Here is a 16,615-nt window from a genome sequence, read left to right as displayed (position 1 = left end):
CAGAAGTCTATCAATGTAGTCACGAACAGTGCACATGGCAGAAGGTCTAATGGCGTCCCCTTAAGCAGCGAGCAACATTGGTTCATCGTAAGGCGTAGTAACTTTGCAGAGACGCGCACAAAAATCTCTGTGAATGACTGACATACCGGCACCGGTGTCTATTGATGCCTTCACTTCTATGTATTCCACTAAATCAGATATCATATTATGAGGATGTTCTGGAGGCATTTTTCTAACTTCGCTAAATGCAGCTTTCCCCCAAAAGCTGCGTAATTTAGTTTTCTGGGCGATGGTCAGCGAAATGAGAAACTGTTTGAAGTGGGGATGTAGAGTGATAAATATGGAGCGGTGAGCAATGCCTGGCACTACGGTAGCGAGGAGCTTTTTCCAGGAGTTACAGATGGCGAGGAGGAGCGACCATGAAGCATTGCCTAAAGACGGTGCTGGAGAATGGTCGCAGTGAAAAAGTCATCCCGGTCGTAAGTGTCAAAGCCACGACGCTCGTCTCGCTGACGCTTGCGACAGACACGTGCGATGTGTCCACGATATCTGGAATAGTAGCAGGTAGGTCTCGTCGGGTGCCATGGTTGATAGTAAATTTGGGTGTTTGGGCTGGGGGTTATGGAAGCTAGGTGTGCTGGTGCCAGTTGTGCATAGTAAGGCTGGTTTGACATGCTGGGCGCCAGGGAAAACCAAGTGGGCTGATGTCGTCGTCGTTGGCAGCGATCGAACGAAGGCTGAAGTAAGTGCGGCGACTTACGCGTATGATAGTGGGGCTTTGGAGACGTGAGGGTCTGTGGACGCATTACCATTTGTAGCCGCGAACTCTTCCTTAATGGCGTCCCGTAAATTTGTACTGGGGGTGTCCCAAGGAAGCTGACGTGCTCAAACTGAGTGACTGCAGTTCCTCTTGTATCGTTGCGCGAATCGTGGCTCGTAACGAGGGTTCAGCAGTAAAGTGTTCAGGGATGGCTGCGGGAGAGTTGTCCAGCTGCAGCCTTGCGTATTCGAGCTCGTCCAAGCACAGGTACATAGCTACGATGTCAGCAATGGTAGTTGGGTCCTTTGTGACTAGAGCATTTAAGGCAGCAGGCCCTACGCCTTTGAGAAGATGGCGCACTTTGTCTTACTCATGGAGGCATTGACCTGTCTACAGAGAGAGAGAGAGAAAATCTTCGAAATACGAGGTATAGGACTCGCGTAGTCATTGTTTGCGACCATCAAGAGTTATATTCGCCAGGCTGGTTCGAACTGCCGGAGTAGCGAAGACTTATCGCAGATGTTCTTTCAAGACGGTCCAGTTGGGAAAGCGATTAAAAAAACCAAGTCTTCGCCATGACATTAAGACAGAAGGAGACGTGCCGGAGCTTGTGAAGATTGTCCCAGCGGATCATTGTACTCACTATGTCATATTTGTGTAGCCAGTCGTCCACGTCCTATTTTCGGAGTCCAGCAAACAGAGGGGGCTCGCGAGGGGGTCTAATAATGATCCAATTAATGAGTAGCTGCGGCAGTCGTAACCGGAGGGGTAAAGAGAGAAGCACCTGAGCTTTCATCCTGCAGCCTGGTGGTGAACACGTAGCCCGAGTGGCGACCTGAGCGAGGCTCCAGAAGGTAAAGCGGGCAAGCAAGGACGGGGAATAGAGGATCAAGCTCCACCACTGTCCGAAAACAGTCACCTGAATAAAAACGTGTCCAAAAACAGTCACGTTCAAGGCACAGAACAGACGTAAGGGGTCTTCATAATAAGCGGTATATCCGCTTATTATGAATATGAGGAAAGCCATGTAATGATCGTTATGTAAAGGGAATGAAGACGCGTGTTGTAAATGCCCACAATATCACCTTTGTGCCCCTTTCCTTTATAGATGATGATCATCTTGCTTAGTTTTCAGCCGTTGAAGGCTTCGCCATCTACAATTGCTTTGCTCGTTGCTTCTATTGATTTTTACTTAGATTTTAGTCTTAGTATATTTATTACCATAATTGGAATGCCGTCAGGACCTGTTGATGGGCTATTAAGAATCCTTTTCTCAGCGCTTTCCCATTCTCGTTGTCCCAGTGAGCCACTGCGCTAATTTGTCCATCCTCATCTGGTACGATGCTTGCAGCACTTTCCTGGTGTTTACATTTTTCTGTCGTCATTGATATTATATAATCCACTGCCTCACACCCTCTACTCTAAACTCTTAACTGTAGTTTCAATTCTCTGTTGCGTGATTGTCTTAACACCCAGAGAATATAGATGCAGCTGCCTTTCGATTCTTTTTGTTTACTTCCGCCATTCATTGGGCCTCTTTTCTTCTATTTTTTTTTCACTGATAAGCTCGGACGCTTATCTTCTGCAGCAGAAAAACTTATCCTATTTTCTTTTGACATCATCTTCCGGTTCACCCATCTGTTTATCATACCATCAATCCCTGGAGGCTTCCTGACGTCTTAATATGGCTTCAGCCCCGCCACGGTGGTCTAGTGGCTAAGGTACTCGGCTGCTGACCCGCAGGTCGCAGGATCAAATCCCGGCTGTGGCGGCTGCAATTCCGATGGAGGCGGAAATGTTGTAGGCCCGTGTACATAGATTTGGGTGCACGTTAAAGAACCCCAGGTGGTCGAAATTTCCGGAGCCCTCCACTACGGCGTCTCTCATAATCATATGGTGGTTTTGGGACGTTAAACCCCACAAATCAATCAATCATCAACTAATATGGCTTCCTTAAGTTTCCAATCTCACCACCTGTTGATTTAATGTCTGTTTTCCTGGTTGATTTGACTCGTACCTTAGCAATCTCTAACTCAAACAATCGAGTTTATTTTGTGTACGTCCACTATGATTTAGTATCCTCGGTGAATATTTTCTCATTCTATTAGTTGCTATTTCTATTTCCTCTCTGAATAACTATTACTGTGTGGTTGCTCGTAATGACTCCTTCCCGTTTTCATTTCTCTCCCAAATCTCAGCGTGATACGTTTGTGATCACTACCTAAGCTTCTGGACCCATACTCATCTATGTTCATCACTCTTAGCCGATCATACATCGTTGTGAAATCGTTGCGTAATCTATCGGTGAATGCAGCCTTCACACCTGCCATGTTATCTGCACTGCACCTTTCTCGGTACTGTTGCAAATGAATAAATAATGCCTCTTAGATTTATCTATTGGCATACTGCCTTTTACGTCAGTATATCCATCCATATCTTCTGTGTGCACGTTCATATCTCCTAGTATAATTACCTCGCATATTTCTCCTAGTTCGTAAATGTCATTTTTTATGCACTTGATCATTTCTTGGTTTTCCTCTCTAAATTTGGCTCCTGTCCACAAGTATACAAAACCCAGTAGCGTCATCTGCCCAGCCACTTTCCCTTTTAGTCTTATGTGTTCCCTGCACTCCTGCTTGACCCTTTGCTAGTCTGTACAATTATGAATGAATGCCGCAATACCCCCTCCTTTTGTGCCGCCCTCTGGTTTTATTGAAATATTGTGATGCGTAGTCCGAATTGATGCGTATATAGTCCGTAGTCCGAAATGTTGGCGGCCCGTGTGCTCAGATTTGAGTACGTTAAAAAACTCCAGGTGGTTGTAATTTCCGAAGCCTTCTACTATACCGTGTCTCTCATTATCTTATGGTGGTTTTGGAACGCTAAACTCCACCTAATATTTGGCCGACCTTATGGTCAGCATAAGGAAAGTCAGACTGCAGCAATTCACATTGCACAGTGATCGCGGCGGACACAAGGTTGGTCGTTGAAAAAAACATAACCTTGCGTTGATGATTCCCCAAATCTTTCAATGCTTTTGAATTTTATTTAAAAATAAAAGAAAGCTGTTGTAAAAGTGAAAAGTTTATTTTTAGCGCAAAACTATGTATTCATGGTCTTTGATATGTTATTTTTCATGTGCGTGTTATACCACGACTGCTTTGTTAGGAGAGCGATTATGTCAGCAATAAATAGTTCAGACAGCCTACTTACGTCCGTATTAAATAAAACATCACTCGAATGAATATTCCGCTCCCTTGTTCTCTATCGAAAAATTCCATATAACGCATGTTCCGCATACGGGTATGTGATAATCTTGTATGAACACGTGCGGATTATATCTGCAGTCAGTGGGGTCATTCCAAATTATTTGGCAATGACCTTTTTATCATATCGCACTACTGAATAAAGTTTTGAGTTGTTTTAGAGAATACTTGATCCCACCTTTTGTATCCCACAGCGCGTCATTTAAGCGTGAGTAGCGCGCTGCACGCTTAGATCTTCTTGCCGTTCTCAGCATTACATTCCATGTCGTTGCTGTCGCATTCGTTGCTTCGCCTTTGCAGCAAAACTTTGACATTTTTTTAGAAAATGCAGATTTGATATAAAAATGTTACGACACTGACATACCTGTGATCTTCACTCACGGACTCAACGTCGAGGCGGAAGTACTTTTCGGCGCCTAAAGTTAGGTTAAAATGAGTAATCCGCAAAATTTGTTATTTACTTTTCAATTACTACCCTGAAGTCAGTCGTTTCTATGAAAAATATCTTTTCGAAGGCAACTTTTACATACTTTTTTTGAATGAAAGCTAGAAGAACGCCCGTAATATAATATAGTTATTATACAAATTGAGGGGTCTGCTGCAAGCAATACCAAAACTCAGCGCGCATGCAGGAAACGCCCCTGCTGTGTTACGTCACACTGGAAAATCTTCTGAGAAATTTCAAGAAATGGCCACTTTGCGGCGCAACCTCGTCCATTAAAGTCGCAATCGTCTGAAATAGACAAATGTAGCACATATTTTTGCCTGGCCCAGCCGTGCTAGTCTAGTGACTAAGGTACTCGGCAGCTGACCCGCAGATTGCGGGGTCCAATCCCGGCTGTGGTGGCTTCATTTTCGGTGGAAGCGAAATTTCTGTAGGCCTGTGTGCACAGATTTGGGTGCACGTTAAATAATCCCAAGTGGCCGAAATTTTCGGAGCCTTCTACTATGGCGTCTATCATAACCATATGAAGGTTCTGGCACACTAAACCCCACATATCAGTAAATTATTTCCGGCGCGTGACCTTTCGTGCCTACCTGATTACAATTAAAAGCCGAACAGATGATGGAAATAAATTTGGGGCCCAGTAAAGTTCTTCAGATTGGCTCCTTAAACAGGAACCTTGTCGTGTGGCAGCAGAACATGACACCGTTCATAGCACTATGGTTTTGATTGGACCAGGATGCAAGAATTACTTTAGGTGAGGAACGCCGCGAAGCGAGCGCTTGTCGGGGAAGGACCAATTATGTTCTCGTTTGCGGCATGCCGATAGATGGCTCGCCGGGCTGAGGATGATGGCGGGCTGGTGGCGAATTCCGCAGAGCTCATCCGGTACAGGACAGACGGTTTCCAAATCTGAGAAAACCGGGCAATCGCGTGATATCAACTCCGCGACCCGCATAGAGCCGCGCCGCGAAAACGGGGGTAATAAGGAAGGAGGTTGATGGTGCGGTAAGGGTGTTAATAGCGACGATAAATGAGCACCACTACTTTCCACATCACGGGGCTTTCCTACACCAAGAAGAGGAGGGGAGACGAAGCCGGGGCAAGTTTATAGCGCCATCTCCCGGGTTCCTTGCGAAGCAAAAGATTATGGGGCAGTGGACAGTCGCAGCAATCGCTCACCTAAGGAATTCTTGCACCGTGGAAAACTTTATTATATCTTCACTGAAATAATGAATTTCCTAATATTTTAGGTTAATTGATGTGCCTTTCAAAAAGTTTCCACAGTGTCCTGGGCCCGAACCATGATATTACTATTACGCACGCTCTAGTAGAAGAAAGTGGTATAAATTTGCTTCCTTTGTTTTTTCGACGTGCCATGAATCTAAAAACACAATTTGTTTTGGATGTCATCTCCTTTCGAAATGCGGCCATGGTGGTACTTCTATATACATTTTTTGAATCCTGACTTTGGAGCACTCGCTTCCTGCTTCTTAGAGTGGATCGATTAGTCACGACCACACCACGCAGCCTATGCATAAGCTACATATCTGTTCATCCTTCATATCGCTTAGTAAATTACGAAGCAATTTCCTAAGGCAAAATAACTTATTTTCTGTGATATATTGGGCCTTCCCATATATTTTTTTTTCACCAATGGGTCATTAGCAATCATAGTTACAAAAACAAGACTCATGTTTTTTTTCATGTTTATTTTTCATTTCTACCTTTATTTGGTGATCTTTCGTGTTTCCATTCACGATTATTCGCTTTCGGGGGTCGAATCGCAATGACGCAGCAGGCTATACGGCTTCCAGAATGTCCGGTAGTCAGACTATCGTTGTGGGAGCCACGACCGAGATCATCCTCGTCAGCATGAACCTGAAAGTGTGTACCGAAAACAAATGAACAAATCTTTGCCTTTCCTCTAATTTTACAATAAATTACGCATCGTACACTCTGGGAAAGTGGCAGTCGAGTGAAAAAGCCTAAGCTCGCAAGAATTCCAATGTCCACGTTTATTCTGCCACATCTGCTACCGCTTTCGCCCTTTCCACCTACTTCTTTTTTGTGAGCTTTATGTGGTGAACGCGTGCAAATTTCCATTTTCCACCAATCTTTCTCAGTATTTTACATTGGCAGTGAAAGGCGGACAAGGAGAAGAAAGAGTTGTGACAATTTCATTAAACTCTTTTATGTCAATATCCCAGATACCTAGAAAACCCCGATTGAGGCGATTGCGAATGTGCTTGGATCCGCAAAAGAATATTATGTTGGGAGACGCAAATTTTATCATCATCGTCGTCATAATCATCAATGATCAGCACATGAAGGCCTATACAAGGCATTACATAACATAACTGGGGACAATATCAGTGACATGTCATGACACGAATGCAGTATTTGAAGAGTAAGTAAAAATCAAAGTAATTAAACAGTAGATAAACTATAAAGGCAGAGTAAATTGCAATAGAATATGAGCTAATACACATTGTAGGTAGTCAGACCCGAATCCCAATGAATACCCCAAAAAAGAAGAAAAAACTTTATTCTTGAGAAGTAGCTCAGTGACGAGCCGAATGGTGGGAGAGTTAGCTAAAAATAGGCGACAACAACACGTTGAATTGGTCTGGGTTACGCTCCTTAACAACTTATTGCAGAAGACTGTTCCAGTGTTAAATTTCTGAAGGCAGCCATGATTTATTGCAGGTTTGAGTTGATTCCCTGCTTCGCTTTCTACTCATTCCCACGTTCTCGGTAGTATTATTCTGAACCAGCCCTTTAATCGACGCGTCCTAGTGGAGGCCTAAATTTAGCCTTGCCCCACGGTGTCGTTGCAATAGCATCGGTGCAAATTACCGCGGACCCTTTCACTGCCATATCTAGTTTGTGACGGGACGTTTGTATGCTGGTGCAGCCACAGTTGGGCGTCTAATATTAGGATATGAGGTTTTGCGTTCCAAAACCACGATATCATTATAAGGAATGGCGTAGTGGAAGGGATTCGGAAATTTCCAGCATCCTAATCTTTTCAACGTGAACCGATATTGGACAAGAAACGGGTCTCGGCCGTTTCTCATTCACCGAAATTCGAAAGTCGGGGCCGTAATCGAAGTAGCTATACCTTCGGGTCAGCAGCCGAACACGACAACCACTGATCCGACGAGGCGCGAAGGGCACCGTCTGGTAAAGTGGAAGAAATGGCGAAGGAATCGGCACAATAACGATCGAATTCGCCAACCATTTTATTGCAATAGCAATTATATGGACACTCTCGGCTGGATTTTGCCACCGGCGTCGGCATCTTCGTGAGCGCCGACGTTGAAGTCGGCGTATCCGTCACTCACTGTATAGGTAAACGTATCAATAAATATGAAAACGCAAGAAAGAAAAAAAAAACAGAAAAGGACTCCGGTGCTCACAATCGAACTAGGGAACACTGAAACATGAGTGTGAGGCGTCAACCACTGAGACACGGAGAAGCCCATTCTTCACGTTCAAACGACTGGCTATTTATATCTACCACTTACCGCTGGTTACGGGCCTCTCGGGGGGGGGGGGGGGGGTTACTGTAGAGTTTTCAGTATTACAAGAAAGATGGCGCAATCAGCGCACGTTGCCACATCGTCTTGTCTCATCTCCCACGCGTACTTTGTCCCGGGGAGTGGAGGGGGTGGACACTCAGTCCCGCCCCCTTATCTCGTGGTGGGGAGGATCGTGAACCTTAGCCAGCCTTTAACTTTCATCGGAATGATCGTGTCGTTGTTGACGGCCTCACAAAGGTCACTGCAATAGTACACAGTCTCCGTTTGCGAAAAGAGCGTGCTTTTCAGACACAGCGAAGTAACAACTGAGACGCTTATTCGCGCTCATCTGTACCTGTGAGTATGTTTCGTGCGTTACTTGTGCGTGACAAAAGCGGGTCACGTTTCAATCTACTTGCCATTCTGCACGTGACCTTCTAATTTGTTGCTATCACGCTCATTTTTGCCTTTGCCGCAAAACTGTGACTTTTCCCGCCGGCTGAGGTGGTGAAGCGGGAGGGTTTCTGGAATGTTTTGCAGCTTTTTCTTGTCTCAAGCAAAAGTGTAAACACAGCCTTACTGCGACAGTGACTGCCTATCATTGCAAACATCACGGTAATCTTAAGAGGAGAATCCTTATTAAACCTGTGTACAATGTTGTATTCTTCCATTTTAGTGGTTGCTTTCTGTGTCGTCAAAAATAATGTCACGGTGATAAAATGAAAGTATACAATAGCAGGTCTTTTGGTCGGTCGGTCATTCGGCTGGCTGGCTGGCTCTCTGGCTGACTGGCTGGCTGGATGGTTGGTTGGTTGGTTGCTTCCTCAACAGCTTGGCGCAACCCACTCAGGAGGATAGGCCATGAATCGCACAGTCAATTTCTTCCTAACCTGACTCACTTCTTGAAGGATTGAGTTGAGTGCATACGGCATTACAGGTACTACTTTAAATTTGTTGAATTTACAAAAAAACCTTTGGCAGAGCACTTACGATGAAGACGAACGTCTTTGTGCTATTCAACCAACCAGCGTTTCTCCGGCACGCTCAAATGAATGTAGAGAAGTTGTTTTTACAAAAGAATCTGAGACTGACTGTATGACGTGTCTTATTTCCATTCTGCCCGGCTTTTGAAAAGGTCTCAAGAAAATAATACTTAAATGACTCACATCTTTTGTCGAGGGTTATAACCACGGTGTTAGAAGTATTTTGGTTGGGCGAACGGCACCTCCGGAAGCGAAGAACTTCCGTTCCCGTTTTGCGGAGAGGGCCCGAGATGGCGCCACAATGACCGCGGCTCAGGCGCAGGTCGCTTCGGGGTCGAAAAAGCGACTCAGGAAAAAACACAAAAAAACTTGTGCCTTCATTTGTTGATCAGTGCAAAACTAAATAAATTAATAAAAGTGACGAGCAAGTGCTACATTTTGACGATACAGCGTGGACAGCTGTGGAAAATGTTTAATTCACCACGTCGAAGGTTCGCATTAGGAGCATGTGTTTTCGCATGAAAAAAAAACATCAAATCACGAATTCCAACACGTGATGGTAAAGTCCCGTGCAAGTATGGCAAAAGTTAGTTCTCGGTTGAAATAATGTTTACGTGGTAGTTAGTCAAAAATAACTTGTTAGTCGAAGTCTTGCAGTAGCAAAACGTAATTTCGAGTTTTGTCACGGCGGTCGCATTTTGATGAAGCTGGCCACACTGCTGTGCGATGAAAAGCTTGTGAACTTGAGCTTTTCGGTACATATATAAAGTAAAAAATAGCACAAAAAAGAAAAATGAGACAGACGAAACACCATTCTGCCATGCCAGTGCACGTTGTGGATTCAGTGCATAAACGCTCAGATATTTTCACTGTTAACGAGCGCAATTCTCGCTCGGGGAGAGGAGAGTGGCACGTGCAGCTCTATAGAGAATAATAACAGGACAAAATAAGGCAGTAGTCCTGACGGCACTAAATACTTGCTGCTGATGCAGATATTGTGGCTCAACCTATGAAGAATGTATATCTAATGCGAAAATTTAAACGTTAGAGTACCGCTAACCATACCTAGTACACACGGAAATTCAGCAGCAAACTGTATGCTTCCTACTGGCTATGTGGAGTACGGCCACCATTGCTCCTAATCTATCACAATTGTATTGTTTTCGAAGTAACACAAGGAACAAGAGGCGATGCAGACAAGCGTTGATCATCGATTAACAACTTTCCCGATCTTCCAGCCCTCTGAATTGAATCAGACGGACAATAGCCAACCACTAACCGAAGGAGCTCGGTAAATGCAAATGCTTCCTCACTAGCCGTCATGCAATGGCGCTCACACTGCATCCATCGCTGATGCTCAGTGTACTTCTTGAAAATAAATGCTTTAATTTGACATTCAGCTTTTCAGAAAATAACTCCAGCATAACTTCTTGAGAGTAAATGCTGTAGTTTGACCTTTGGCTTTGCAGAAAATATCTTCAGCTTAGCTTCCTAAAAAAGATATCCTTCAGTTTCACTTCTAGCTTCGCAGAAAGTAACTCCAGCATTACTTCTTAGAAAGAAGTGCTTCAGTTTAGTTGTAAATTAGCGATTATTTACTCCAGCATTGTTTCTTGAAAAGAAATCCTTTTGTTTCATTTTTATGCGTTTAGAAAATATGCCTCGAAGATGTGACATACTATGAATATTATTTAGAGACGACTATGATTTTTGTCGAGCTGAAGGTCTTACGTCACACTAGTATATGCGCAAAATATTGAGCTCCTTACCACAAGAGCACGGCCGATGATGGAGTATATGCCGTTTAAGCTCAGAAGACGGTCCGTCATGTTAAATAACGCAGTACCATTCTGGTCAGCTTCGATGTTTCCCAAGTCACCCACGTGTCTGGAATAAGAACAACCCTTACAGCTATAATACAAGCACAATCTGAGCACCGGAAATAATTATTCATACAATGAACGTGATGGTGGCAGTAACACATATATCATCCACATTCCTGCTCAAGTAGACCTAGCGGAGAAAATTGCACTACTGCGGGGCATCAGGAAATCGGAATTTTCAATCCCGGATGACTTGCGCAAAATAAACTGAACATTGCATTCATTCACGAATGACATTTCTTCTTCGCAACGCAACCCCAACGTAGCGTTTTAGTTGTTTTGATTTATTTATTTATTTATTTATTTATCCAATTAATTATTTATGTATTTATTTATTTATTTATTTATTTATGGGGTTTATCGTGCCAAAACCACCGTATGATTATGAGAGATGCCGAGGAGGAGGGCTCCGGAGATTTAGACTACCTGGAGTTCTTTAACGTGCACCCAAATCTGAGCACAGAGGCCTACAGTATTTTTGCTTTCATAGAAAATGCAGCCGCCACAGCCGAGATTCAATCCCACGACCGGCGGGTCAGCAGCTAAGTACATTAGCCACTAGGCCACCGCGGTAGGGCTGCGTTTGAGTATGAAGCATTATGGTTTAATCAACTTACATTCGAAAATAAAGTTTCTAGTTAATCGTAATTTCAATACTGCCACAAAACCCCACCTCACCGTCACCATAGCAACCACAAATATCACAGTTGCGAGAACACCTGGCTTCATCTCACGACCACCTCAGTTACGTAATGCCAAGCCGCGAATGCGTGGTAACTATAATGTTACGAGTAACTTATTTAATAAATTATATACGATGGACCGTGCTCGGTGAACAAGATGGCGACAGTTCATCAACAAGCAGCAACCAACGTCGTCTTTCTCTTTCTTGCTGCAAGGCTGTTGTGTATCATAACCCCCCAGCGGTAGAAGCACCGTCTCGGTGCTTGAGCAACTCGGATGCGGTAGAAGGAGGGTGATAAGGCTTGAGTCGAGCTATGTGCACGATGTCATTCGAAGGTGACCATGATGACGTTGGATCGGCTCGAATGATCTCGTATGTCACGTCAGTCACCTGGCGAACGACGTGGTATGGTCCGGTGTAGCGTGACAGCAGTTTTTCAGAAAGACCTACACGCAGAGTGGGGGACCAGAGCAGAACAAGGGAACCCGGTGAAAGGTGCACGTTTCAATGATGGAAATCGTAGAGCTGTCTTTGGTGCTCCTGTGAGGCCTGCAGACGGCTGCGGGCAAGTTGGCGTGCATGGTCGGCTCGCACGATGGCTTCGCCAGCATGCTCAGTGACCGAGGGCAGCAAGGTGTTAAAGGGTAGGGCGGGTTTTCGGCCGTATAGAAGATAGAATGGCGAATAGCCGGCAGTGTCGTGACGTGATGAATTATATGCGAGCGTCACAAATGTCAAATCAACGTCCCAGTCCTGGTGGTCGGCCGCGACGTATTTAGAAAGCATGTCGGTTATGGTGCAGTTGAGGCGCTCCGTACGACCGTTCGTTTGCGGTTGGTACGAAGTGGCAAACTTGTGCTTGGCAGAGCAAGAGCGCAGGATTTCATCAACGACAGCTGACAGGAAGGTCCGGCCCCAGTCAGTCAGAAGTTGGCGTGGAGCTCCGTGTACTAAAATGATATCATATACCAGAAAGTCCGCCACATTGGTTGCGCAACTCGTCGGAAGTGCTCGTGGGATAGCGTACCGTGTCGCATAGTCAGTGGCGGCAGCAATCCATTTGTTGCCTGAGCTGGAGATCGGGAATGGGCCAAGCAGGTCGAGGCCAACTCGAAAAAAAAAACGGTTCAGTGCGAATGTCGATCGGCTGAAGGAATCGAGCTTGTAGGGAGGATGACTTTTTGTGGCGCTGGCAGGGCTCACAAGTGGCGACGTAGCGTCGAACATAACAAGCAAGACTAGGCGAAAAGAAACTACGACGTACATGGTCGTATGTGCGAGAGACGCCCAAGTGGCCCGCCAAAGGAGCGTCATGAAGTTGGTTGAGGACATTCGCACGAAGATGTGCTGGTATGATGGGGAGCAAGCCATGGCCATATGGATCGAGGTTACGGCGATACAGGATCCCGTCTTTGACCAGGAACACTTGAAGAGATGCGTCGCGAGGCATTGACTCAAGCTTGTCAATGATTGTTCGCAGGGAAGCATCCCGGCGTTGTTCGTGGCCAAGGTTCAGTAGTTGCGTCACAGACAGAAGGTCTGCAAAGGTGTCAGTATGGGCAGATTATTGCACAGGGTAGCGGGATAAACAATCCGCATCTTGATGCCATCACCCTGTTTTGTACGTTGCGGTGATCAATATGTTGTGTATCAATATTGAGTAACGGCGGCAACGCACTCGCTCTTTTGTTAGCATGGCCCAACTAATTATAGTTGGAGCTGCTCAATGAAATTCGTACGGCTTGGCGAAGCAATGCTCGCTACTAAGAGGCAGAGGTAGCGGTGACACAAGCTAACCATGCTTGCAAAACCAGTAAAGTTGAGAAGAAGAGTTTTCAATCATGAGTGCCCATCAGCTTCTCAGTTGCTTTAGCCCATCAGCTTCTCAGTCGCTTTAGCAATGCACATCCATTGATGCTAATTAGCATCCAAGTGATGCTAATTTTTATGAAGGCGTTTACAGTTATTAGTAGTGTATTGGACGTCACAAAACTTAATGCTGATATTTCTTATCATTCCGGTTTTCATATTTGTCATCGACACCACTTCGTGCTTTCTCCGCCAGTCAGTAACTACTTGTCACTACCTGCCATAATACCTGTTTAAAAGCTGCACTCAGTCGAAGTCCCCTCGCGAAACCAACGAAATATTTGACTTGGTTGTGGCAGCTAGACCGCCTGTCGGTTGTGTACGCAGTGATCAGTTGTGTACCATATCGGCAACTACAGTCCTTGCTAATTTGTAGTGTACACGTATTCCGAAGGAGTACGCCCACTTGCGTGTTTCTGGTTTTAGCGAGCCGCAGGGCACGCGTCAACCGTCACCGTGGCAAGAACACGGTATTCCTAAAGGTCGGAACACTTTATTGCCTGCGGCAACACAAAAAAACGCCGCACAGAGCTTGTTGTAAAAGGAGCGGCGGGAAAGCAAATGAGCTTATCTACACTACCGGTCAGAAGTATTACACAGGGTGCCATGAGCACGTCTCCGTATGCAAAAGTGATTCACAGTGGCACCGAACAGCAGGGCCCGGTCGCTTGATTGAGAGCGAAACTCCGTTCCCTTTGGTTATGAAAGGTACGGGTCGGAGAAACACAACCACGCGCTGGCTGACACCCTCTGCCTCAGTGCTCGCGGAAGCTTGCCCGAGGTTCCTCAACTCGCGCTGCACCATCGCCGAGAGTGGTGCAAACTTCGCCGCTTTATTCTCACTGCCGACACACACGACCAAGTACGCGCTTTATGCACCGAGGATTTCGCTCTCGTGGAGCTGCACCTGGATTTCGCGTCGCGCAAACGGCGCTAAGCTCCCGGCGTTGACGGCGTGACATACCAGATGCTTCTCAACATCCATGAGTCCCAGCTCCCAAAGCTCTTGGCCGCTGTAAGAGATGGGAAGGAAGGTCGCTGATGGCATCCCACCGCTGCCACCAGTTGTTAAGGTCGAAGGAAGGAAGTAGGTCGCTGGAGGATACGAAAAACAAAACAGGGTTTATGGCACTATTTACACATATTTACAGAAAGGAAAAGTTAGTGGTTTCACAAACCACGAGCGTGGTGGTTGAACGTTACATAGTTCAGAGCGACGTCCAGCACTCTGCGGCGTCGTTTTAAGCCCTGTCGGGCTCCTCCCCTCCGAGTGGAACACCAATCACACACACACAGGTGAGGGGGACGAGCATGCACGGTCCACGTGAAAACTGCATTGCAAGGTGGCGCCAGCAGGGCTCTTCCTTGTCGTGTGTGTGCTGCTAGTCGAGAGTTCTCACGATCCTGGCAGCATACTTCAAAGGGTCCGCCGCACAGCTCGCCCAATTAGCGGGGCGATCTGCGGTGGCCGCCGCGGTCTCTTCCAGGAAGACGCCGTCCCTGTTGTCCTCTTTGTGGCGACGCGGCAACACGACGTCTCATCCTCCGGCTAGCACGGACAATGTCTGACGAGCCTAGGCAGCCGGCCGGTCGTCTACTTGATTGGGGATTAAGAGGAGCGCCGCTCTCCTGTCAGCTCTGGCTCCGGTCACAACAGCTTCCCCGTCGCCAGATGAATCACCGAGGTCATCAGGCATGCTGCTGCTTGAAGGGACGACAAAAGGGTCCGCATTTGAAAGACGGGAACTCGCCTTTACTTGCCGCATTGTCTGGGTAATTGTTCAAATCTTCGACAGCGTCTGGCAGACTGGGCGCCGAAGGAATTGAGAGACGAATCTCCAGGCCAAACCTAACAGCTCCTCCGCCGCCCGGAAAATCTCTGCTGGCCAGCGCTCCCAACCGCTGGGCACGAAGAGAATGGTTGGTGACGAGGACGATGGCCTGGCTTTCTTCCTCCAGCTGCGAACTCGAAACCAACTCCCAAACAAGCTCACAATGATTGACAACAGCAAGGCGAACCACACAACACAATACCATGCTGAAGTCAAGCACATTGGACCTGCTTAAAGCCCTCCAGGCTTCTCAAGAAACACAAACAAAAGAGAAACCTGTACACAAAAATTTTGAAACAATTTGGTGCCGCCAATGTTACAACAATCATGGGCGTGGAGATGCTTACCAAAGATGTAACATATTGCCGTGTGAGAAAGCACACAAAGGCAAATATAATTTGGCCCCAAATAACCATAATTACACTCTTTAAAAACTCACTTTCTCCTGCCATCTGCCCTACAATGCTGTAACTAATCTGATAACTCAATACTAACTTAATCATACGCAACTACATGGTTTTCACACGAATGCTGCCAGACCCTATACAAAAGGTATCTGTGCACATTCTTCATTTCTCTCATGACATACTTTCAAGGCGTATAGTCGAGAGTATCAACTTGTAGAACACACGGAAGCTAGTGAAAAACTCTCACAACAAATCAAACTGCGTCTTATCAATCCTAGAAAGGTATCTAACCTCAAATTTTGGTGAACGCCACGCTCTCACCTCAAGTGATCATTTGATCCCTATACGCCATCACTAAAACAACAAAACGAAGTAAACCTTGTGTACTAACACGCTCATTTGCTGGATGTAGTTTCATGTCAGCCCATGTTTTTAAAGAACGCACATGACTTTGCTGTTCGCTCTAGCACGACATCATACTCTCATCCAAAGAGCGTTAGCCTACTAACACACACCTAACCATAGGTCATATCGCTATAAACCTAAAGCCACCACTCTTTAAAATTTAGCGGGCGTACCAAATCTTCAATTACGAATGACGCGCTCTTATATCAGAGAAAAACTCATTGCACGCATTCGGTTGACTGATGCGGGTGACTGCTCCCGCATAACACTTAACATTTTAACTCGAAGCCCTCACAAAGTTTACAAGAATAAAATCATTGAAGTGAAAACTAACTAAACAAACTAGCCGGGGAGATGACAAAGGAATATTACTTTAAAACCAAAAATAAGCAAACAAACATGCTTTCCAGTAAATTCCTGTGTCACCTTCTCCAGCCTACAGCTGTCCCTCACTTCGATCGCACACGCGGCGGTCGCAGTCTTGGCGGATTTTCAGAACGCCCGACACAACATGGTGTAAGGGCTACCAGCTGCACTGCAGCGTTACGCCTCATTT

General features: G+C 45.9%; 1 protein-coding gene across 3 annotated transcripts in view; it reads right to left on the bottom strand.

The window, feature by feature from the left end:
- Positions 1 to 16,615, bottom strand: part of LOC119161048 (superoxide dismutase [Cu-Zn]) — an 81,323-nt gene that overhangs the window by 40,798 nt on the left and 23,910 nt on the right. Inside the window, exons 6-7 of one of the 3 annotated variants that reach the window (XM_037413371.2) lie at positions 10,748 to 10,865; positions 6,164 to 6,352 (exon numbers count right to left, since the gene is read on the bottom strand). In XM_037413371.2, coding sequence (XP_037269268.1) covers positions 6,182 to 6,352; positions 10,748 to 10,865 — 289 coding nt within the window. In that variant the 3' untranslated portion in view covers positions 6,164 to 6,181. Of the gene's footprint in view, positions 1 to 6,163; positions 6,353 to 9,165; positions 9,305 to 10,747; positions 10,866 to 16,615 lie in introns of those variants that run through there. The other 2 variants (XM_075880032.1, XM_075880034.1) reach the window with 2 other exon arrangements.

The sequence above is a fragment of the Rhipicephalus microplus genome, chromosome X (genome assembly GCF_043290135.1).
Source record: "Rhipicephalus microplus isolate Deutch F79 chromosome X, USDA_Rmic, whole genome shotgun sequence".
Lineage (NCBI taxonomy): Eukaryota > Metazoa > Arthropoda > Arachnida > Ixodida > Ixodidae > Rhipicephalus > Rhipicephalus microplus.
This window is presented reverse-complemented; position numbering and strand designations above follow the sequence as displayed.